Source organism: Conger conger, chromosome 14, assembly GCF_963514075.1.
Source record: "Conger conger chromosome 14, fConCon1.1, whole genome shotgun sequence".
Taxonomy (NCBI): Eukaryota; Metazoa; Chordata; class Actinopteri; order Anguilliformes; family Congridae; genus Conger; species Conger conger.
Window position 1 is genome coordinate 11,924,160 of NC_083773.1, and position 24,570 is coordinate 11,948,729.

Sequence of the window (24,570 nt, forward strand, 5' to 3'; positions counted from 1 at the left end):
GCAGCCGGATCAGGAGAGGAGGAATAGGTAATTAGGCTCGACGCTGTCGGACCCTTGCTGATAGTCCACTCTCGCCGCGGAGGGGGGAAAAACCGAGCCTCGTTTGTAGCGCTGCCGAGAAGCCCACGCGGTTAACTACGCCGCGCCGCAAGGCATCGTGGGAAGGCTTGCGCCTCCTATAGGGGATTAGGCGACACGAAGCTGGGCCGGAGATGTTTTGTCGACGTGGTTCCACCATCATCAGTGTAATGGCAAGATTAGGCTTGTTAAAAATCGTGACTGTTGCCTTGATTGGGCTTTATTATTTATGTCGCTTGCTTTGAAAGCCTGTAAATGTTTACCTCGCGAGCTACTATGGCACATGAAGGCTTGCACTGATGTCTACGGTCTACAGTCTGCTGAACCAACTGGGAGAAAAAATATGGTTTTGGAGTTTAATTTAATTCGGCTGGTACATTTGCTGCCTTTCAAATGTAAATTCCCAGTACTGTAGATCACCTTGTTGTCAGTGTGTTTCTGTTGAGTGTAAGTGTAAGCCTTGTTAACTTGTCTCAATGAACGAAATACGAGAAGAAATCATGGCAACTAAATATTTGTACCTCTTCATAAGTTTTTAAATGAGGAAATCTCTTTCTTTTCCTCTCACTAACTCTATCGTATTAGTCTCACAGAGGGCATTCATGGGTCAAACGGAAATGGCTTTACGCTCAATGGAAGGCCACAGAATACCTTCAGTTCCCTCCGCATGCGTTGTCTCCCGCTTACGGGAGGAGAAACCCCGGTGTTCACCGTATTCACCGTAGAGGGGTGACACATGTCTGCCGCAGCGCGCCAATCTGTAACTCATTAGAGTGGAGTGTGGGAGCCAGCCCCGCCGTGGTTCTGCCGGCCCGATCGCTTCTGGAGCCGGGCCAGCCCCGCCGAGGTTCTGCCCGGACCGAGCGGTTCTGGAGCGGGCCCATTCCGCCGTCCGGCGCCTGGCCGCCAGCCCCGACGGCGAAGCCAGCTGAAACGGCGCGACAATGGGGCCCGGCCACTATCTCTCCGGGACCCGCGCCCAAGGTGTGGACCTCACCAAAATGAGCCTCGCTGTGAAGAAAAAGCCTTTCACCCGCTCCACGCTGTGTCCGTTTCTCACACACACTCCACGCTGTGTCTGTTTCACACACACACTCCACGCTGTGTCCGTTTCACACACACTCCACGCTGTGTCTGTTTCACACACACACTCCACGCTGTGTCTGTTTCTCACACACACTCCACGCTGTGTCTGTTTCACACACACTCCACGCTGTGTCCGTTTCACACACACTCCACGCTGTGTCTGTTTCACACACACTCCACACTGTGTGTCCGTTTCACACACACTCCACACTGTGTCCTTTTCACACACACTCCACACTGTGTCTGTTTCACACACACACTCCACGCTGTGTCCGTTTCACACACACTCCACGCTGTGTCCGTTTCACACACACTCCACGCTGTGTCTGTTTCACACACACTCCACGCTGTGTCTGTTTCACACACACTCCACACTGTGTGTCCGTTTCACACACACACTCCACACTGTGTGTCCGTTTCACACACACTCCACGCTGTGTCTGATTCACACACACTCCACGCTGTGTCTGTTTCACACACACTCCACACTGTGTGTCCGTTTCACACACACACTCCACGCTGTGTCCGTTTCTCACACACACTCCACGCTGTGTCCGTTTCACACACACTCCACGCTGTGTCTGATTCACACACACTCCACGCTGTGTCTGATTCACACACACTCCACGCTGTGTCTGATTCACACACACTCCACGCTGTGTCTGATTCACACACACTCTACACTGTGTGTCCATTTCACACACACTCCACACTGTGTGTCCGTTTCACACACACTCCACGCTGTGTGTCCGTTTCACACACACTGCTGAAAACACAATGAGCAGGTACGAATGAGCTGCTGGGGGAAAATAGTATGTTGTGAAATATTTGAATAATGCCAATACAAGGTTTATTAAATTGCATTAAAGGTGACGAGCATCCATGTGTAGATGTTTGAGCAGTAACTACAGTGTGTGTGTGTGTGTGTGTGTGTGTGTGTGTGTGTGTTAATGTCTCAAACACAGACCAAAGAGAAGGGCTGGCGGTAGTGGCGGTAGGTCTGGAGGTAGTGAGGAGGGAATTCCTGTTCATAAGTCGCTGTTGCTTTGCAATGACATCACACGCCAGGAATGATCAACATATCACAGATACCGCACGTCCCAGCGACCGAGGGGCAGACTCGTTCGTTCCATCGTTTGTTTTTCTTGTCATATTGTAAAAATGTATTATGTGTACTGTGTATATTAGAAACAGGTTTCGATAATTCTGTCCGAATGAAGTCATCCCATCTATTTCCAGACAGTCTGCCTCGGCCCGTGAGCAAGTCTCAGACATCAGATGCCTGTCGTTCCGACTCCCGTCACAGAGCTAAAAGCGCCCCACCGCCATTTTCAGGGCCCCCAGGTTCCCTCCCAGCACTCCCTTCCCATCATCTTTCTTTACATCATGTGTTTCTCCCTCACTGTCCTGATGCCAGACATGTGCTGTTGGAGGGTGATTCATCCCCCCTCCCACCCCTTTGGGTAGAGAGAGGATGTATATACTGTAAGCTATTGATAACACGTATACAAAATGCCTGTTTATCAACAGCAATGATTTCTACCGCAAATGTGTCTGCCGTACCAAACACGGGCCCTATTGTTTATCGCCGTCGATTTATTGTGGTTGGCATCGAGGGGTCCAAGCGTGTCGTTGCGCTGTTCTTTGTTTGCAACTATGGCACGTTCCAGCTCGGGGACTTTCCAAATTCTGTGCGACAAAGGACGGCAGAGATAAGAACGGGTTTGCGGGTGGGACCTGCGCCTTCTTTTTAACTCGCTTCTTTTCCTTTTCTTTTATTCTTTTTAAATAAAAAATGCGACCCCTGACCTTAGTCTGATAGCTCATACTGATAAAAGAAATAAAAAAACAGGTACGGAATGTATTAGTCGACGCCGCAATCCGAAAACGATAGCCGCTTGCGCTGTTGCACGCTTTCGTTTTTTCCGACTTGCGGATGGGTTCGGATGCGAAATGTGCGGAGAGGGAAAGGGGGGGAAGGCATGGGGTGAGAAGTTGACGTGTTGGCGAAATGTAAACACGCTGAGGTGGACTAACAGGACAGCGTAAGGCAAGTGAGGGTCACAGATACAGTCCCTGGCCAACACAACATGGAATATGAATGTTTTAATGTTGAATCTGACAACGGATTAGGCCCCATAATGATAACACTGCATTTCACACATTGTGGTGATGGCAATTTGCGGTAAAGGGGAACAACATAGTTTAGATTACAATGAATTAAACATTGTAACCAATTTAAAAAATGATTTGATTGCAGCTTGAATTGCATTGTAGGATACTTAATCCTTCTAAACAAAAACCCCTCTCACAATATTATTCCTTTCTCAGTGGCTGCATTGTGCATCTTGACAGCAGTATTCATGTTTATTTTCCCACACAGTTGAACTGTTTCTTATATGACGTATTTCTAAATATAGTCCTTGACAACTCATGTAGAATACATGAAAAATAAAATTTCCCCTCCCACTTATATTAGGTTCATAAAAAACATGAAAGATGTGCCACTGGATTTAGTGATTAAATATGAAAATGGTATCCTGTTTTGACTAACTGAAATCCACAGTAGACGTAACATAAAGCAAGCACAACAAAATCGGAGGCATGGTGGCATATTAACACAGGAAACTGTAGGCAAATTAAGTGGCGATAACTCGAGGGATCCTTTTTTTTCACACGGAAATTAAAGTGATGAAATTGTGAATAAGAACTTTTATTGCTTTTTTTTTTGTAATCCAACCCTAATCACTCAACACTGGTTGAGTTGAACGCTTGTGGCGTGTTTGGGAGTGTTTTTGAATTAGCATGTTTAGGGGAGAAAGTGGGGTTGAGTAGGGGCTTTTTTGTGCACCTGAGATTAAAGTGTAATGGAATAAGTGACACACAATATCTTAAATGTCTTTGGATAGTTTACATTTCTGTGTGTGTGTGTGTGTGTGTGTGTGTGTGTGTGTGTGTGTGTGTGTGTGTGTGTGTGTGTGTGTGTGTGTGTGTGTGTGTGTGTGTGTGTGTGTGTGTGTGTGTGTGTGTGTGTGTGTGTGTATTATTCACACACACACATGTCATTGTTTCTGTAAGAAATGGTCTTCTGTAGAGGGTGGGAGTTCTTTGTTTAATTTAATTTTAATGAAAGTGATCTGGTGAACTTCTTAATTACTATAACTCTTGGCCATAAAATGGGAATCTGTGGATAATTCAGAAAGTCTGGTTTACCACTATGTTATTTAATAGTAAAGTGAGATTATTATTACCATATCCAAGTGTGTTTGTATAAGGGTATCACAAGAATATATAAATATTTCTACACATTGGTGCATTTTCTTAATTAATTAATTTGTTTGTTTGTTTGTAGTTATTTATTTACTGATTTGCTTATTTATTTGCCGGGAACGGCTACCGTGTGTGTGTGTGTGTGTGTGTGTGTGTGTGTGTGTGTGTGTGTGTGTGTGTGTGTGTGTGTGTGTGTGTGTGTGTGTGTGTGTGTGTGTGTGTGTGTGTGTGTGTGTGTGTGTGTGTGTGTGTGTGTGTGTGTAATGTGGAGTGTGGGTGTGTAATGTGGAGTGTGTGTGTGTGTGTGTAATGTGGAGTGTGTGCGCGTGTGTGTGTGTAATGTGGAGTGTGTTTGTGTGTAATGTGGAGTGTGTGTGTGTGTGTGTGTGTGTGTGTGTGTAATGTGGAGTGTGTGTGTGTGTAATGTGGAGTGTTTGTGCGTGTGCGTGTGTGTGTGTGTGTAATGTGGAGTGTGGGTGTGTAATGTGGTGTGTGTGTGTGTGTGTGTGTGTGTGTAATGTGGAGTGTGTGTGTGTGTAATGTGGAGTGTGTGTGTGTGTGTGTGTGTGTAATGTGGAGTGTGTGTGTAATGTGGAGTGTGGGTGTGTAATGTGGTGTGTGTGTGTGTGTGTGTGTGTGTGTGTGTGTGTGTGTGTGTAATGTGGAGTGTGTCCTTGTCATTGCCCATTTAAGCCGCAGCCTCACACAGCACCCTAGGCTGTGACACGCTCGCTCATATTTCCACTTAAACACAATGAGCCAGGAAATGAGCTTCATATTTCGGTGCTGTCGACGGAACGTCATGTGAACACATTTTTCAGCGCTTGTTCTGGTTATTCCAGGAAAGAATTCTCCAGGATCAAGCTAAGGCTTGGGATGATATGTGGTTGAAGTTAATAAAAGTAAATAAATAATTTTAAAAAACGAAACAATAAAATCTATACAAGCCATAATGCATCAATACCTATGTGTAATTATTGCATGCTGGTATAGGCACAGGATTTAAGAGAGAGGAGGAGAGAGATAGAGAGAGAGAGAGGGAGAGAGAGAGAGGAGGCTTGAACTGTGTGTCTGCTAAATTTATCATGAAGCCTTTGGGAGCACTGAAATGAGAACAGTGGCCTATTACTGCTAAAAAGGTGTTTTATTGAGAATATTCTGACGCGCTACCCCAGGGAGCAGGGGAGGGAGTGCAGTATGGTCAGAGGAGAGACCACTGCTGCACTGTGTGTGTGTGTGTGTGTGTGTGTGTGTGTGTGTGTGTGTGTGTGTGTGTGTGCGCAGGCGCGGGCGCGTGTGTGAGTATGTGTGTGTGTGTGTGTGTGTGTGTGTGTGTGTGTGTGCGCGCGTGTGCATGTGCGCGCGTGTGAATGTATATGTTTGTGTGCTTGAGTGTGCGTGTATGTGTGTGTGCATGTGTGTGCATGTTTGTGAGTGAGTGCGAACATGTGTGTGCGCGGGCATGTGAGCGTGTGTGTGCACTTTGGTATCGCAGTATATATTTGTGTGTGTGTGTGTGTGTGCGTGTGCATGTGCAGGAATTGTCACTTTTGACACTTGTGGACTTCCAGTGTTTTATACAAGCAGTGGTTTGTTATGGATGCTTGTGGTATTTCGTTTTTCCCATAGTTTATTTTTGAATGTGAATATTTTCTTACAGCTTAGATGACATTTGCAGATATCTATTTAGCGAAAGGTTATGAACTTTTCCTTTGTTTAAGTGTGCCTATATGATGTTTATCTGTTGTTATTGCCTCCACAGTGAAGTGGTAGGATTATAATGTTTATTAAAAAATGAAAACCTGCTTATGTCGAAAATACTTTACAGATTATATGAGGTTACTTATAATATGACTTTTCCCCTAATATTCAAAATATATGCTCTATGGAGAACTACATGAATGCTAATATATTTGTTTAAAGGGGCATTTCTTTAGTTTTTCTGTTAGTATCATGCTTTATAAAGACAACCAGCAGGGGGCAGGCTATTGTTTTCCTATGTCAATGTTGTGTACTGTCTTTCAACTCATAACAAAATATATTTAAACAGTTTTGTCTTTAGAACTAATCATATTGATGCTGTTGTGCTTTACTAATGAAAGTGTTTATGTCTAATTATTATATCAAATATTAGACTTTTATTTCCATTTTATTCCTATCCTTTTAACAGTTAAGATTGGGCAATTGCATTTCTTATAGTGTTTTAGGAAAAGTGCTCTAGGAAAAAAAAATAATAATTTATATATATATATATATATATATAGAGCCTTAACTGAAGCACACTTAAAGGGTTTTTTTCTTCTGCATTATTCGTTTGCAATTTAGCTATTTAAAATATATTAGCTTTTTTCTTCTGTTTCATTTTAAATGGAGTTCCCCGTAAACATTCTCAGTGCACAAAAACAATAAACAGCCGATGGCCAGTAATTCTCTCCTCCCCCCCCCCCCCTCTCCAGCCCAGCTAGCCCTGTTTACTTATCTGTTGTTTAATTAAAGGCGTTCTTTTCTCCCGCCTCCCCATTGTTTCAATAGCAGGGCCGCAGCCTCTGCAGGGGTCAAAGGGTTAACAGCCGTCAACTGCGCTCTCTTTAAAGGGGCCCCCACACAAAGGCGTTTCTTCACCTGCAGTCACGGCCCACGGCCCCCCGCCGTGCGGCCCATTTGAATTGATTATGTTTAGGGGGCCGGTTGTGATTGGTGGAGAAGGGCGTGGTTGATTGGATAGTTTTGTATCTTGTCAGCCGGGGAGCAACCTTGCGCGTGCAATCTGTCTGTATCCCGAGGAAAAGCCAGAGACGCCACAGCACAGCGTTAGCCTGCCTCTCTCTCTCTCTCTCTCTCCGTCTCTCTCTCGCTCCTCTCCTCTCTCCTCTTCGCATGGCCCAGCTCTGTGTTTACCCTGCCAGCTAAATGGAGTTTGTCAGGTTTGTCAATATGATTGATTCTGCAATTTCTGCTAGCTTTTCTTGTGTAAAACTTGACAATTTAATTTGTCCAGGGAAAAAAGGGGGGGAAAAGAGGCTTTGTGTTTCCCTCTTTGTGGCGTTTTATCATTGCGAGCGTTAATTTCATCAGGCAAGTTTGCTTAAGGAGCACGGGAGGCGCGTCGGTGTTCTGAGAAAGGCGGTAGGGTCTGCTCTTAGCCTGTGTTCTCTGACCTGTGGCTGAAGCTAAGATAAGTGTCATGAGGTGTGTGTGTGTGTATGTGTGTGTGTGAGAGAGAGAGAGTGTGTGTGTGTGTGTGTGTGTGTGTGTGTGTGTGTGTGTGTGTGTGTGTGTGTGTGTGTGTGTGTGTCTGTGTGTGTCTGTGTGTGTTTGGTGTTTAGTATGACCAAAACCTGTGTTTTGTTTTGATGTTTATTTGTGTCCAAACTGCTATGACTGCATGAAGTTTTTGTTTTTTTGTTTTTCTTCATTTGATTCTTTGGTTTTGGTTATATCAGTAGTATTAGTGGTCATTTATTTCTTGTTTGTGTAATATTTGTTTTGATTGCTGTTGTGTTTAGATTGCTTTGTATTATTAGCATGTTTGAGTAAACTAGTCAAGGTAGCAGCTTGTTTGATTTGCTTATTTGTTCATTTAAAAGTTTAGGGCAATGACAGAGTATGTGTGCATATATAGTTTATTATTTATCTACATGCTGATGTTCAGTTTGTAATTTAACATTTTCTGCATGCATTTCATTTTTCATGTATTGTTTAATGTGACGTAAGAAAGGTTTACTAAATAGATAGTTCACTTGTGTGTGTGTGTGTAATTGTTGATTTGTGTGCGCCTTTTTGTTGAAGAACTGTGTGGGTCCAACGTAAAGGCATTGTGGAGTTGGAGGGAAACGATGGGGGTTTATTCTCTCATCGCTCTGTCATGTAAAATTAAGAGAGTGGGAAGCGGAGCTCCGTATTTGACACCGTCTCAGTGTTACCGTTTAATCTAAGTGTAGTCACCAAAAATGTCAACAGCAGAATCTTCCTGAGTCCCGTTTTGAGGAGGGGGGTAGAGCTCTCAGGAAATGGGTGGTAGGGTTGGAGCACTCTGAATCAACTTCCATCGCTGCCAGGTCAATTTAACCCTGCCCAAAAAAAACCCCAAGGTACTAGACAAAAGGCAGCTCTCCACTTTGCGGTAGTTTAAGTTTTAATGATGCCAAAGCTGCAGGAGTATTCCAAATTAAATCGCTTTAATCAAGTGATACAGTAACACACGTCTTGAAAGATGTACACAGTTCTAATGTTTGGGGTCAGTTTTTTTTTTTATGTTTCCCCCTCGTCGGTATAGTTTCATTAGTAACTCTTAATTGACTTAGTTCTTTTTCAGTGCGCATTGTTGTTCCAGTTTTGGGCCGGAATTGAAGTGACACGTATGGTTTGTGCTCGTTTTTGTGTGTGTGTGTGTGTGTGTGTGTGTGTGTGTGTGTGTGTGTGTGTGTGTGTGTGTGTGTGTGAGAGTGTGTGCGCAGGAAGAGGCGCATAGGTAATTACTGGAACGGGGGAAAAGTTGGAGCCGTGCGGCGTGTGTACTGTAAAGCCAGCAGCTGTGAGGGGACTGCTGTGTGTGAGTGCTGGAGTGAGACCTGATTGGGTTGACAGTTTGTAATCAAAGTTGATTTATTGTTCATTAGTAGTGCATTAGTCCTCTCAGGCAAGGCCGTTATTTGTGCAGTGGCCTGTCAAGGCGAGGGGCTGCCAGCACCTGTCATTTCTAAACCATGACATAGGCAACCAGATATTACTCTAAACTCGGAGAGTGGTGCATCTGGGCAGCAAGTTTGTGCTCGGGGTATCTTTTACAAGTCTCTCTCTCCCCCCGCTTTGTAGTGCGGAGACGGGGGAATACTTTAGCGGTGATACTGAAACGTCCCAGCTGTTTTCTTTTCTTTCGACGTCCCTCTCCTGGTTTTGAAGACTAAAAATGTTTTTTTGGAACGGAGAACTTGTGTTCCTTATTGTGCTCGGTTGTGTTGGGTTGCTGTGAATTTCTGTAATTCATAAATGTTATGTTTTTTTCTGTACAGTGCTCCAACTTTGGTAACTTCCCCCAAAATAATTGTTTTATGAGGATTTTTTTATTTTCTTTTGGAATAATGTAAACCCACATTCAGGGTAAACATGAACCAGATGCCCAACGTGCTTTTATTTTGTAATGCTAAGTTTTGACACTCCTCAAAATCCTTTTCAAAATCTGAAACCGCATAAAATTGAAACATTATTCTTCACAGAAAATTGTGTTCTGGGGCAAATAGAAACTATCTGGACAGGCTGAAGTTTCTCTCCTTCTGTATTCCATATTCAGATGTTTACACAGGGGCACACAGTTTTTGTTCCAGACATATTTTGGGCCCATTCGCACCCACCAGACAGCTGCTGACATTTTTTTTTTTTTTTTCAATAATTGAGCGCATGGCTTTCTGACACACAAAAGACAACAACATGGGCCCGAAGAAAAGCAACACAATTTGCCGGGCTCATGTCTGCCGTCATGGAAACAAGGATTAGTTTTTGTGTTGTTGGTGTGCACAGAATGGAAACAATCTGCATGAGGATGTGTTGGGCATTGTCTTTGGCAAATTTTCATTTGAAGGGGATTTTAGAGGCTGTGATCTTAATTAAATCTCAACTGACTCAAATAAGGCGTCTGAAGGCACGCACTGTTGCGTAACCATAAATCATTGGGGTTTGTGCCCACGGGAAGAGGGGGAGTGATGTTGTTGAGGTGCAGGAGTTTTTGGAGAGGGCGAATGGCGGAGCCTGTCTTGTCATTACTCATTTTTGTAGCATATCTGAAACCTGTGTGGAAAGTGGCCAATCTGCATAACGGGGCGTGGTCTGAGAGGACCACAAGTGAGTCAACCGTCCTGAGGGTCGGTGTTTCTCGAGTTACGCTAGTCACGTCGCCTCTCAGCTTGAGATATAGATTTGTTTTAAAATGACACTGACTGCTCGTTTACAATGTGCCTTCTTTTAAGTTGAGGTAAATATGGTTACATTTCATTTTTATTCTCTTTTTTTTTGTCATTGCTTTTAAGGGTGGGGGGGGGGTGCGCATGTCAGTATCTTTGAAAATAAATATACAAACTGCATAAACAGCAATGATAGTTTTTAAAGCAACTTTATTCAGTGTTGTTACGTAAAGGTACGGGGGCACACGTGTAGTGTTGATGAAGCAGAAGTGAAGCTAAGATTGTTTTGCATTTCCTTTACCGAGAAGCACACGTTTTTAGTGTAAGTGTTAAGGGTGGGGGGCACACTCAGCGGTGGGCACCTGCAGTCTCGCTCCCTGACTGTGGGAACGGTCCGACACCACGCTGCTCAGCTGTTATTGTTAGGTGAAACACTCGCTCACTTCGCCTAGTAGTTTGTTTATTTTGTGGAAAACGGGCCCGGCTTCGCTGAAAACTTGTTTGTTTGTGGTTTAAAAGTTAATTAAAATGCAATCTCCAGTTTTGTTTTTACAGTTGCTGCGTACCGGCCTTACCCCCCCCCCCCCCCCCCCCCCCTGAATATATATAGTAAATAGGGGAGAATGTGACTTTGATTATCCTGTTTATCTGCACTGTAAACGTTTGTAAAGATGGAATTTGAAAGATGGAAGGGGGAACTACAGGAGGCTTAGCAAGGCAGGGAGAGTTTAATCTCTCTGTCTTTTTTACCTTTTGCTTATGCTGCCCTGGTGCTGGTGTTCTGTCTGTTTTCTCAAACAATGCCATTATTAATACCCATGTTGGAAATGGGGATAGCATATATTATTCATTTGCCACAAATACTGAATTATTATTATGAGTATTATTATTATTATTATTATTATTATTATTATTTATTAATTTCCCATAATACATTAATAGTGTAAACCGTAGTATAAGCTTTAACGTAGTCTGCAGTGCTCTGGGCTATATGTGTGGTTTTTTCATGTATTTTCTGGGTAAGAATTTGCTGGGAAAAAATGCTCTCAACATGAAGCATTTCAATAAAACCCCCGGATCAGAAATGTGATCTTGTTGAAGACTAATTATGTTCACGCATAGCTTGAACACAGCGCACGGCGTGAAATTCTCATTTCACCCGTGTTTCATGCCCTATCACACGCCATCTCGGATGGAGTGCCACTGCAGCCCCACTACCCCAGACAAGGTAAACCAATAGCATCAAAAAAGATTGGCCTCTGATTTCTCAAGGGCTTGTTATTTTGTACTTTTCAATTCTATTTGATGTCTTGACAAAACAAGACGACACTAGGGAGCGGACATTAAAATTAGATTTTTTTTTTTTCTTTCCTCTTCCCCTCTTCATCCAACCTGTTCGTACATGGCCAGCTTAATTTCTGCCATGGTCTCATTGAAGTCTGCATTTTTTCCTCACAATTACTCTTAATTGCCCCGCTACCAGGAGGGAGGCTAGCCTAGCGTTGGGCCTGCTCGCCCGCACTCCTTCAGCGCGTTTCGACCTTTGGCTTTCCGAAAGCACGTTGGCTAGAAGGAGTCTTCATTAAGTCAGAATCAGTGAATCTGAAGATCGTCAGAAGCGAGGGCGATGCGGGCTCATTAGAATACCGTCTCCACCGCCGCACCCGCTCAAAACGCACCGGAGAAGTTGGCTTCTCGTCTCTCGCAGCCCGCCTTAACCAGATGTTACATGTTGTGTTCACACGGAGCGCCTCTGTGTCTAAAAGCATGTACTTAATGCAAATATCGCTCCTCTGATTTACCGCCTCGTCATTTCTGATGATTTCCCTGGAACTGGAATTAGCGGTATTTTAAGACGAGATGTTCTTCAAAAATTACAGCCAAACCAGCAGAGGGTGGGGGCGGGGGGGGGGGTTTGGGGTCGTTTGGGGGGGGGGGGGGTGGGTTATTTAGATGTAAAGCAAATTATTTCTTTAAAAAATGATTTATTTGTACCCTTTACATGCAAAAAGATTTTATTTGCATGATATATTTGTAAATTAAATTAGCAAAAGCGTGTTTTGCGTAGCTCACACATTTACCTAGGAAAACCATGAGAAGTAAGAACGGTGCATTATAATTGCATAGTAAGTATTGTCAAGACCTTATGCTATTAAGACATGCACTGGCTTTTATAATGATGCCCAGATCAGAACTAGCATACAGGCAGCTAGCATGGCCTGAGATACAGGGGAGTGCTTGTGTCAGGTGTGCAGTTTTTGAGGTTTCTCTGAATGAAGTCAGTGCTGGTGTCGAAGTGCGCTTCAGAGAAACACGTTTCAGCTCTGTATCAGACGTGTCACAGCTAAACCATCCACTGAAAGTGGCAGGGAAAAATTATGGGGGAATAGAAACACTTTCAGTTCTCATATAATAAAATTCTAATATTCTTGACAGAGTCATTTTGGATTTATCTGAAATTGCAAGAATTTACTACAAATCTATCACAGATTTAGTTTTACATATTTAGTAAATACTAGTCTATGTATTTTTGCACATATTTTGCACATATTGTAGAAATATACCTGGCAATTTGTATCATTTTGCCCAAGATGGACAATTTTCCTCAGTGAAAATTTTATTTAATGAATTTTCATTTAATTTTACAATACTTAATGATATAAATGATAATAATTCAGTTGAATGGTTTTATTATTAACCATATGACGTGTTTCTTTTTCTCATTTTGGGTGCTTAGTTTTTGTCCTTGCTGAAATATAAGGCAATCTTTATGTTATTGCGTGTTTGTGTCTGTCTGTGTGTTAGTGTATACATGTACAATATGTCTTTGTTTGTGTGTAAACATACAGTGTGTTTGTGTGTGTGCATGTTCGGTGTGTATGTGTGTAATGTGTGTAGATGTGTATGTGTGTATACAGTGTGACTGTGTATTTGTGTGTATGTGTAAGTATTTGTGCGTGTGCAATTTGTTTGTGTTTGTATATTTGTGTGTGTGTATATTTGTGTGTATTTGTGTGTGTGTGTGTATTTGTGTGTGTTTGTGTGTGTGTGTAAGTATTTGTGTGTGTTTGTGTATTTGTGTGTGTGTGTGTCTGTGTGTGTGTGTAATTTGTGTGTATGTATATGTGTGTGTGTATATTTGTGTGTTTGTGTGTGTGTGTATATTTGTGTGTTTGTGTGTGTGTGTGTGTGTATATTTGTGTGTTTGTGTGTGTGTGTGTGTGTGTGTGTGTGTGTGTATATATGTGTATGTGTGTTTGTGTGTGTGTGTGTGTGTGTGTGTGTGTGTTTGTGTGTGTATATTTTTGTGTGTTTGTGTGTGTGTGTGTGTGTGTGTGTGTATGTGTGTGTGTGTATATTTGTGTGTTTGTGTGTGTGTGTGTGTGTGTGTATATTTGTGTGTGTGTGTGTGTGTGTGTGTGTGTGTGTGTGCACTCTGTGGGTTTGGTCTCAGGGTAGCAGGCCTGTGCTGGTATATTGCCTACAGTCACATCCCAGCTGTGTGGGAATGTTCCAGGTTTTGAATGTTTATGTACAAGAGGCACCTGGAGCGCGCCACACCTTACTGAAATTCATAAACGTCAGCTATTTCTGGCACGCTCAAGCCCTGCTCCTTTTTCTCACATGCAGATAGCTGTAGAGGATATTCTGTGTATAATGTGTCACGTTTACTTTGTTCCTCTCCAATCAGGCCTGAATTTGGGTGAAATCCACACTTACATTTACCTTCAAATAATTCATATATATTTTTGTTTTTGTTTAGTTTTTTTCCTATTGGCATTGCTTGTAGTCTAACAGGATGATCCTGGCTGTAACCGGGAGATAGGGGAAGCTTCTAAATGGGATTTCTCTAAATGAATACCAGCGAACTGTGTTTTCTTTAAATGAGCATGACACACCAGCCGGAGCAATATTTTTTACTTAAAGTGCTCCCTCCCGCCCTTCTCCTCAATAGCCCCCTGTCTTTAGCAGATTTTCAGTCATTCAACACAGGATTAAATGGTAGTAGTTACAATGATCAATAGGTTAAGAACCGTACAATCCCTCTTGCTGCTAATGACCTCGGTAGTAATGGGTAATAAAATGTGGGCAGTAATAGCCTGCTGCCGAGGCGGTGAGCTCCGAGGACGTCTCGTGTTACTTACAGCGCGCGAGGAGCCGGCCAGATCGAGACGCGGGCACGCTTTGCATGCGTTCTGTACCGCGGGCGCTGGAACGGCTGTTCAAAGAGAGGCTATTCTGATTCAGACCGCGTTACCGACTGTTAGATAATAAGGTTTGGAAATGTTCGCGACGGTGTGTTCATTCACTGCGCTTCTCTCCTCCTGTGTTGTGCCGTATTGGCGGTGTTGCGTATCAGAGCGCTAGAAAAGGGTGATGTAGTGTGCGTAATTTAATAAGAGCCGAAATGGCGGAATAACGATTGAGAGAACCATTTAAGATAATCCGGCATGAATTAAAATATCCAATTGCATATAAAACGTATCTAATAATTTCTTGAATGACAGTCTGGCGGTGGGTTAGTAATGCGGGGCACAAAGCGAAAGTCACGTAAGCCAACGCCAGTCCTTCCTGGAGATGGACTGCCTGGTTGACCTTCAGAAAACATTTTTAGTTCATCAAAATTAGTGATGCTGAGAAATAAGGACATCAGTGCATAATGACTGTGAAATTAAGGATGGGCCACGGCTATGCAAATGACAGGACAAGCCATGTGAAAAAGTCAAGATGGACTGCATATTAAGACATAATACAGGGAGAATTAATATTGCATTTTCATTCTCCCTCTGTCTCACCATGGAAATGAGAATTGTTAAGTGCCCCCAATCCCGTATAGAACACAACCTTCTTCCCCCGCCAGGAAAGGGAGGAGGGAGAGGGCCTTTAATCACACGGGTGAAAATGGCGAGGGATGAAGTTTACAGTGTGTGTCCACGTCACAGCCTTGTGTCTGACATTGCTACCTTTACATCATCCTGGAGGAACAAGTTATTCAATATAAGCACCCCGCCCCCCCCTCCTCACCCCCGTTTTCTTTCTGTTTAACGTTATATTCCGACAAAACGAATGATGTGCCACTCTCGCCGCCCGTTAGAAAGTACACATCACTCGCTAAATAGATTCTAAACAGCTAAATTGCATTCAAAAGTGCATGAAAAATTCAAAGGGGTGTCGTTAGGTATGAGCCGGGATACAATTTGGGTAACCTTGGAGGAGACAGACTGTCATCCTAATGTCCGCGTCGCTATCAGACGAAGACATCAGCCATCGAGCCGCGCGGCGCGGCTTCCCCCGCCACGGCGCGCCGACATGTTAACAGTTGCAAATGTGAAACGTTATCAAGTTCATCTCTGTAGCTGTTTGTCACTAAAATGTCACAGAAAGGAGCTTTTAATGGTATCGCGCATCATAGGAGAGACTGGCAGAATCCAGACGAGCCCAGAATTCAGAGTGCCTTCCGAGCAATTAAGGAAGCCAGACAAGCACGGGGTCCCGCTCAATGTCATAACACACGGCCTGAGGAGTCGCGCACTCGCACCTTTTTTGTTTGAGTTAGTTAGGGCTTCGACTAATTATTTCTCTATACTCCTCATAGCATTTGGGCCAAGTCATGTGTCCAGTAAACTTACTTTGTTCTTTAATTATAAAACTGTGTGTTGCACCCTGTCCCACAACATTCCAGGGCTGTTTGTTTGAGTTAGCCAACGCTTCGTCTAATTTTATCTGTGTACCTCTTAGCATTTGGGTGGAGTCATGTGTCTGGTAAACTTACTTTGTTCTTTATTCATTATAAATCTGTATGTTTAATACATGTTTAATGTACCTCAGCTTTCTGGGCTTCACGTTGACCTGACTCGTATGACAGAAGTACAGCAGGGGGCTCGAATGTTGTGAGCCGGGGAAGGCTTCAGAAAGCACGCCATTTCACCCTGGGCCACTCTCGGTGATAATGGGCTGTGTCCTTGTCAGCGGAGGGCTCTTTGCCGGAAAGGCGAGTTACAGTAGAAGCTCCTGGAGCTGCTCAAACGCTGCGGGGCTATTTCAAGTCTGAAGGTCTCGTGACGCTGCCGCTTCAGGTGCTAGTATCGGTTGCGGTGATGATACTTCACACAGTTTCTCCTGTTGTCGGTGGGCTAGGCGACGTTATTCTGACAGCGTCAAACTGGGGGCTTCGGCTAGTTTTCCTTCCGTCTCCTTGCAGGTTTGGGTGTCTCTGCTTGCAGTGACTTCAGTAGAACGGCTGTATGATGTCATTGGCTTTTCTGTTTCTGTGTAGCTGTGTAGGCCCTGCAGCAGGTTTCTCAAGCTCTATTATTCCAGTGTCAGTGGCTGTCAGCATCTCCGCTGATATCAAAATTCTCTTTCTGTGGCAGTAAGTTCTATACAGTCAGTGGATGGCAGTTGCAGGCTTGATAACAATATCTCTCCCTCCCTCCCTCTCTGTGTCTCCCTCTCTCCCTCTCCCTCTCCCTCTCCCTCTCTCTCTGTCTGTATGCAGGTCCCAGTTTCAGTGGCTATGATGACACCACAGGTGATAACTCCACAGCAGATGCAGCAGATTCTCCAGCAGCAGGTCCTGAGCCCTCAGCAGCTCCAGGTTCTTCTTCAGCAGCAACAGGCCCTCATGTTACAGCAGGTGAGATACACATTGCGCCCCCTATGGCCACCATCAGTACTGCACATAGAATGACCTCTGGCTCCATCTACTCACTCCCAGAGTGAACTGTGTGGAATGCATGTGGCGTGTGTTTGTATTGGGACCCAGTCTATCAATACGGAAGTTCAAACAATATTTCCCTTTTGTTTAGCCACGTTTAGCAAATGAACCCAGTTAATATCTAAGCTTATTATTATGGAAAATCTTTAATGTGGTTTTGTTCCTCTGTGAATGTGAGTGGAGGAAGCTAATCGCGTGATTTCCTTCTGTCGTGTCTCCTTGAACTCTCCTGGCTTCTACAGCAGCAACTTCAAGAGTTTTACAAAAAACAACAGGAACAGCTACACCTTCAACTCCTCCAGCAGCAGCATGCAGGGAAACAGAGTAAAGAGGTATGCAAATATCCATCCTGTAAATGAAAGAGAACACCACTGTACACTCTGCCAGTAACAGGCTTTCACACACACACACTCATACACACCGTGCAATGAAAGCCATGTTTATGCTTTTTACAGAAGTAAACAGATACCCCTATAAATCCCAAAATGCCAAAGGGTTTCCGGAAAAAAGAGAGAGAGAGATGGAGAGACAGAGAGAGACGGGAGGAAATGTCTAGCATATAAAGAAAGGAAGAAATGTCTAGCATATAAATCTGAGAGACTGCCTTTGTAATTAACATGGAAATGGCACGGGGAGAGAAGGCATGTAATTGTGAGATATCAGCGCACTGAGCGCTCCCAGCTTTGTTGCTCTCTCGCTCTCTCTCTCCCTCTCTCTCTCTCTCTCTCTCTCTCTCTCTCTCTCGCTCTCTCTCGCTCTCTCTCACTCTCTCTCTCGCTCTCTCTCTCTCTCTCTCCCTCTCTCTTTGCAGTAGGACTGGCTCATCAGAAGTGGCTCAGTGCGTGTTAATGACTCGCGGATACAGGCCTCACTCTGGACAAAGAAATGATTATTGTGCGGTCAAAAGAAGTTCAAAGACAATCAGGGATTTTTGAGTTTTCCCCCTCTGAGAGCTGTGTGAGGGGGTGGGGGGGGGGAAGCACATAAATTAAGCCCAATGTAAAAAAAAAAAAAAAGAAAAAAAAATTGCATTCTCCAAGCATCGACTTCAAAGTCCCGGCTCGCTAATTAATGAACCGCGAGCCTCAGTTTGGACAAGTTGTGGTGCGATGCTTCCATAAATCAACGTGACAGCGCCGTTCCTCCACCTCAGATAGGGGCTGTCATCGAGTCGCATCTGATGTAAACACGACAAGCCGGGGCGAGGGGGCGGGGTGGGGGGGGATGAAGAAAGTCAGAAGGAGGAGGAGGAGGTGCGGTTGATCAGCTGAACGGGGTTAAAAAAACACAACTTTTGAAGCGCATTATGCATGATCACAGGAAGTGGATGTGGCCCCCGGAGGGTCCCCTCTCCTCCTGCCACGCTTTTTTTTTTTTTTGTATCGCCCAATCGGATTTCTAACAGCCATCAAAAGACGGAGTAAGAATTACTGAGCTTCTCCCCTGCGGCGGACAGACAATAACCCCCTGTTGTTGCTTTGTGCCTCTTTTATTTTAAAGACATCAAAATTTAGTTTTTCAAAGATCTTTAACTTTTATATTTGAAGCCCCGACAATAAAGGGCTGCCAGTGCCACTCTCTATCATTTGTCAGAGGCTGTGTTTGGTTCTCCCTCCTGTGCCACTTCTTGTTAACCTCTTATTTGGTCTGCTGGGCCGGGGTTTCGAGTGCGTCTGTGCGCCGGGGGAAACTCCGGGCCCCTCGTCAGCTGACAGGAGCACAAGAGAGAAATATGAAGGGGAAAGTTAAACTCATTTGCAATTTTCGGTTTTAAAAGCCACCCCGTATTTATCCGGGGCACTGATAAAAGCCATTGTTCTTTGGGCTACCCCCCCACTCTTTCCCCCCTCCCCCTCCCCCATTTACCATCTTTGTTTTGTGCTGTTGGCCTGCAGGAACCGCAGCAGTGTGCCCTTCAAGACATCAGTTACTTCTACGCATCAGAGAGGCGAAAAATTAATCATTTCGTTTTTTAATTAAACTTCTCTCAAAATAGCCCCCAAAACCTGCGTTTCAGCCAATAAGGTGAAGCAACATAATGTATAAGAAAAATAAATAAAATAAAAACTGTTAATTAGCATCTTATTACGGAGATGCAGTCGGTGTATACGGTTTAATTTTCTAGTTAAAACGTGTCGGATATTAGCACGTGACACGTAAACGGGATGAACCAGAAGCCCTGGTAGCCGGGCTAGCGCAGCGGCTGCTTTATTTTTAGCGCCGCGCTGAGCTCTGGCAGGGGCGTGTGCGGAGGGGAAATGCGCGGCGGACCTTTGACAGGCGCGTTAGGGAGGGTTGGGGAGAGAATGCGTTATCTGGATATTTCAGCGTCTCTGGAACAGTCGTGGGTGACCTGACAGCAGTGTAGCGGCGAGACCTTTTTTGTGTGCATTCAATTGTGAGAAGTAAACAAAGTGGTGTATCCTGTGTTTGGTAACAGGGCGCGGCGCTCGGCTTGGCAGCTCGGATTGCTTTTAATGCCCCCTCCCTCCCTTTTATTCTTTATTTTTACTGCAAATGGCCTTGTTTTGCGCTTAACGCCCGATATCCTGCTTCATCATATTTTTCTTTAAGGATAAATAAATACATTAAAAGCCATTTGCTTTATTCAACAAAATGACTTGCATAGTCATAAATTAGTCGCTAAACTTATTTTGTTCACCGCGTTTTTGTGTCATTATTTCCATATTGCTTGGTTCAGTTATTTACATTTTAGTTCATGCAAACGATACGGTTTCTTTGATGTTTGAATGAAACAACACGGCTTTCTGTGCACCAGGTTGTGTAACAGTTAAACGATCCTCTCCATTCCTCCCTTAACTTGATAACATCTCTATTGTTTTGATCCTGTGGTGATTTTGAGATATTACATAATTTCCTCCTATTTATTGCTCTGAACACACAGCGTTATCTGTCTCACAGTCCATGGAGGGAGTGACTGAGCTCACATGTCTTTCAGCTTTCCGATAGAATTCCTGACTTTTCTCACTCTCAGAACCCAACTCCCAGTGCGCTCCCAGGGATAGGTACCACAAGAGCAAACTTGGGTCAGATATGTAATTGTTTTGGATTCAAATACTACTACTACTATTATACACTTTACTGAGCTTGTCTGGTGTATTGGAACCAATGAAATGCTCTCAAACAGTTGAAACCCCACCTTCTAGTCATCTTGGTTGGCTCAGTTGCACCAGGCAAGATCAATCGAACACAGAAAAGTATTTGAATCCAAAACGCATGATGTATATTTGACCCAGGTCTGTAGGAAAGTGATGTTCCTATGGAGAAACACTGCTCAGCATCGCGTAGCAGACGATAGTCCATGCTCCCGGTGTTGGGTCTAACAGCTCTGCAAGAACGGAGTGGATGTTAAACACTTTGATTCAGTCACATGTTGTTTGCTGAATTATGAATGGGTGTAATTAAAATCCCGTGGCCCTGACTATGAATGATTTACTATGTTGTTTCATTGTTTGTCATTTGCCTCATGACTCCTCATTTATTAAGATATTAAGGAGGAGTGTTCTCTCTCAGTGCACAGAGACAGTTGTACACAGTGGACTTACTCGGTGCTGTGCCTCTACGGACTGCTAGAGTGATAGCTGTGTGTGCGTGTCTGTGTCTGTGTGTGTGTGTGTGTGTGTGTGTGTGTGTGTGTGTGTGTGTGTGTGTGTGAGTGAGTGAGAGAGGGAGTGAGAGTGCACATCTATGCTTACACTGCACTTTGTTCTCATTCTGTTCATGCCTGTATGCCTGTATGCATGTAGGGTCTGATCTCTGCATGTGTGCACATGCAAAACTGTGTGTGGTGTGTCCACGTGTGCACGTGTGTTAGAATCATCCTCAGCCTTGCTCTCTTTCTCTCTCTCTCAAATATGGATACGTATTGCCTGCAGGAAGCAAGCGAGAAGAAAGAAAAAAAAACATTTTTGTAGGCTATCATCAAATCTAGGCCTCGAATCCAAATCCTGGTTTTCTTTTCTCCGAGGTAATAAGCTGAACAATTAGTACTGAATGACCAGACTTCACACCCCGACTCCCAGGTAAAGGGAGGGTGGAAAAGCAGCAGTTATCTGACCTCGAGGACTGTGATTTGATGATCTCTGAGATTGACCATGACCATAGAATAAACAGAATAAAAAGCAAACAATGTGCAACAATGACAATGTGTAACAGCAAACAATCAAGGAAAGAATGTTCAAAAAGGAACTGTGGTAGATCAGAACATCTAGATTGACTGTCTCTCAGGCTATGGCAGCTTGACACATATTTCAGCAATTGCTGCTGCATGTCCCTCTCTCAGTACAATTGTAAGTTTATGGAGGGTGGGTAATTTGGTAATTGGCGTAATTGTTTGTAATTGTGGGCGTAATTGCTCCCGCAGCCTCAGGTCTCCCAGCAGTTGGTCTTCCAGCAGCAGCTCCTGCAGGTCCAGCAGCTCCAGCAGCAGCACCTGCTCAACCTGCAGAGACAGGGCCTGCTGTCCATCCAGCCTGGGCAGAGCGCCTTGCCCCTGCACTCTCTCACTCAGGGTGAGTCCTACCCGCTCTCTACACTCTCTCTCTCTCTCTCACTCTCTCTCTCTCCCACTCAGGGTGAGTCCTACCCGCTCTCTACACTCTCTCACTCTCTCTCTCTCACTCAGGGTGAGTCCTACCCGCTCTCTACACTCTCTCACTCTCACTCTCTCACTCAGGGTGAGTCCTACCCGCTCTCTTCACTCTCTCACTCTCTCACTCATGGTGAGTCCTACCTGCTCTCTACACTCTCTCTCTCTCTCACACTCTCTCACTCAGGGTGAGTCCTACCCACTCTCTACACTCTCTCTCTCTCTCACTCTCTCACTCTCACTCAGGGTGAGTCCTACCCGCTCTCTACACTCTCTCTCTCACACTCAGGGTGAGTCCTACCCGCTCTCTACACTCTCTCTCTCTCACACTCTCTCACTCAGGGTGAGTCCTACCCACTCTCTACACTCTCTCTCTCTCTCTCTCACTCTCTCACTCTCTCACTCATGGTGAGTCCTACCCGCTCTCTACACTCTCTCTCTCTCTCTCTCTCTCACTCAGGGTGAGTCCTACCCACTCTCTACACTCTCTCTCTCTCTCACTCTCTCACTCTCTCACTCATGGTGAGTCCTACCCGCTCTCTACACTCTCTCTCTCTCTCTCACTCAGGGTGAGTCCTACCCGCTCTCTACACTCTCTCTCTCACACTCTCTCACTCAGGGTGAGTCCTACCCACGCTCTACACTCTCTCTCTCTCTCACTCTCTCACTCATGGTGAGTCCTACCCACTCTCTACACTCTCTCTCTCTCTCTCACTCTCTCACTCATGGTGAGTCCTACCCGCTCTCTACACTCTCTCTCTCTCACTCTCTCACTCAGGGTGAGTCCTACCCACTCTCTACACTCTCTCTCTCTCTCTCTCACTCTCTCACTCTCACTCAGGGAGAGTCCTACCCGCTCTCTACACTCTCTCTCTCACACTCAGGGTGAGTTCTACCCGCTCTCTCTACACTCTCTCTCTCTCTCTCTCTCTCTCTCTCTCTCTCTCACTCAGGGTGAGTCCTACTCATACACTCTGTCACTTAAGAACTTCACTCTTACAATCTGTGTGTGTTCCTAAACTCTAACTGAAACTACTCCCACCCCCCACAATTTGTCCCCTCTACCTCTGATCTGAGGGTGGGGGTGAGGAATGTGTGTGGCCAATGCCTCGCTCTGTCTTCCTTTGCCTTGAGACCCCGTCCCTGACACGTTTGACGAAATACACCTTCTAGACTTTTCCCGGGTTGCTAAACCTCCAACCGAGCCCGTTGTTGTGAAACACGGTGTGAGTCAGCTCTTGTTGTTTAGCCAGGAAGTTTATTTCTTTATTTGTTTTTAATATTTCTTCAGGGAGGAGGCCAATGACAAAAGACTCCTTCATGCGCTTTTGGAACACTGACATGGACTATTCATTCCAAGTTAAAGCAAACAGTTCAAAATAACAAGATAAGACGAGAAAGAGGGAGGGGGGGACACTTAGGTAACCGGCAAACAAAAACAGGGTTTGTACAGTCATGTTATTGTTTGCCCTGTGCTTTGAATTATGGATCCTCCTGCACACAGATGATTCCCAGACTCACAGCCTGAAATCCAGCTTTGCCAGTAGAGCTGAAGAGCAGGTCTTCAAACACAGTGCAACCCCGTGTTACAATTCTCTCTTAAATATGCCCCTTTCAACTGTTGCGTTTTATAAGGTTGTGTATTTACTTCACTGAAGTTAGGTTATTCTATGAGTATTGACGAAACCACATTCCTCATAACATTTCCTGCGCGTGAAAGTTATTGCTGCCAGTGTACTTTATTTGTTTAATGAAAACACAGGGACAAACAGCTGAAGAAAAAAATGATTCTGGCAAAACTGACTAGTTCTCACAAGGTTTCGTGCTTTCTTTTTGTTATTTATGGAGTCAGGCTCAGTAATGCACTTTAGTTGAAAATATTCCCCTGTAATCACACCACAGATTTGAGGCGGTCATGTCGGAATTGAAGTCCGTCCGCTGTACGTCTTTGTCACCGATTATTCAATTGGCATTTAAATGAAAGCTATTGTGTTATTTATCAGTGGGCTAATGCGGTCTGGGCCCAGCCTGGTGTTGAATGGGCCAACTCTGGGTGATTGTTGCCTGCAGTAGCCTACCGCTAGAAGACTGCGGAAGACAGCTGTTAAAACACTTATCATCAGGCCCGGTTTCTTTGCGTATTCTACAGATTTTCTGCTTGACTGTTTGAAGTTATTGATGACCTTTCTGTTTTCCACATCACTAAACCCTTTCATGCATCAGCAGCCGGGACCTACAGAGCTGCGATATAATCTCGAAAATTCAGCAAGTAGTCAGGGGGCAGTGCAACAAGAATGGTGTGCGTGAGTGTGTCTGTATGTGTGTCTGTGTGTGTATGTGTGTGTGTGTGTGTGTGTGTGTGTGTGTGTGTGTGTACACGTTTGCGTGCACACACACACAAACACACACACACACACGCACACACACACACACACACACACACACACACGCATATATTCATTAATAAAAATATATATAAACATTTTTTCTTTTTTTTACAGAAATTCCATTACGAGTGTGAATTTCAACAGTAGCTTTCGTGAATTTGGAGTAAAAGCACACGTATGTCCTTTTGCCGTAGGTTCTGTAACATTTAAAAAATGTTATTCTAGGTCTTAGAAACGGTCATAGACTGCATCTGTTATAAATGACAACAAGGCGTTGACAAACTATTACTGCTGTGAATCTAAATTTCATCTCACACCAAAAAAAAAAAAAAAAAAGCCTGCTTTTAAAATATTCTTGAGCACCACCAACCCCCCCCTCCCCTCCCCCCACCAAACTGCTCGGAGCGTGTGAGACCGGAGCCTTCCGTCAGGTCTCCCTGGTGCAGCCGGCAGGTGTAGGCAGCTGTTCCCCTCTCCGCGCGCCAGGTGATTGGCTAGCTTGTCGTTACTCGCTCCGTGGCCTCC

The 24,570-nt window shown here is 44.5% G+C and overlaps 1 protein-coding gene across 4 annotated transcripts in view; it reads left to right on the plus strand.

Moving 5' to 3' along the window:
* Positions 1 to 24,570, plus strand: part of foxp1b (forkhead box P1b) — a 183,084-nt gene that overhangs the window by 123,769 nt on the left and 34,745 nt on the right. For 3 of the 4 annotated variants that reach the window (XM_061218901.1, XM_061218902.1, XM_061218899.1), the window contains exons 7-9: positions 16,831 to 16,968; positions 17,292 to 17,381; positions 21,434 to 21,581. In XM_061218901.1, coding sequence (XP_061074885.1) covers positions 16,831 to 16,968; positions 17,292 to 17,381; positions 21,434 to 21,581 — 376 coding nt within the window. The remainder of the gene's footprint in view (positions 1 to 16,830; positions 16,969 to 17,291; positions 17,382 to 21,433; positions 21,582 to 24,570) is intronic. The other variant, XM_061218903.1, reaches the window with a different exon arrangement.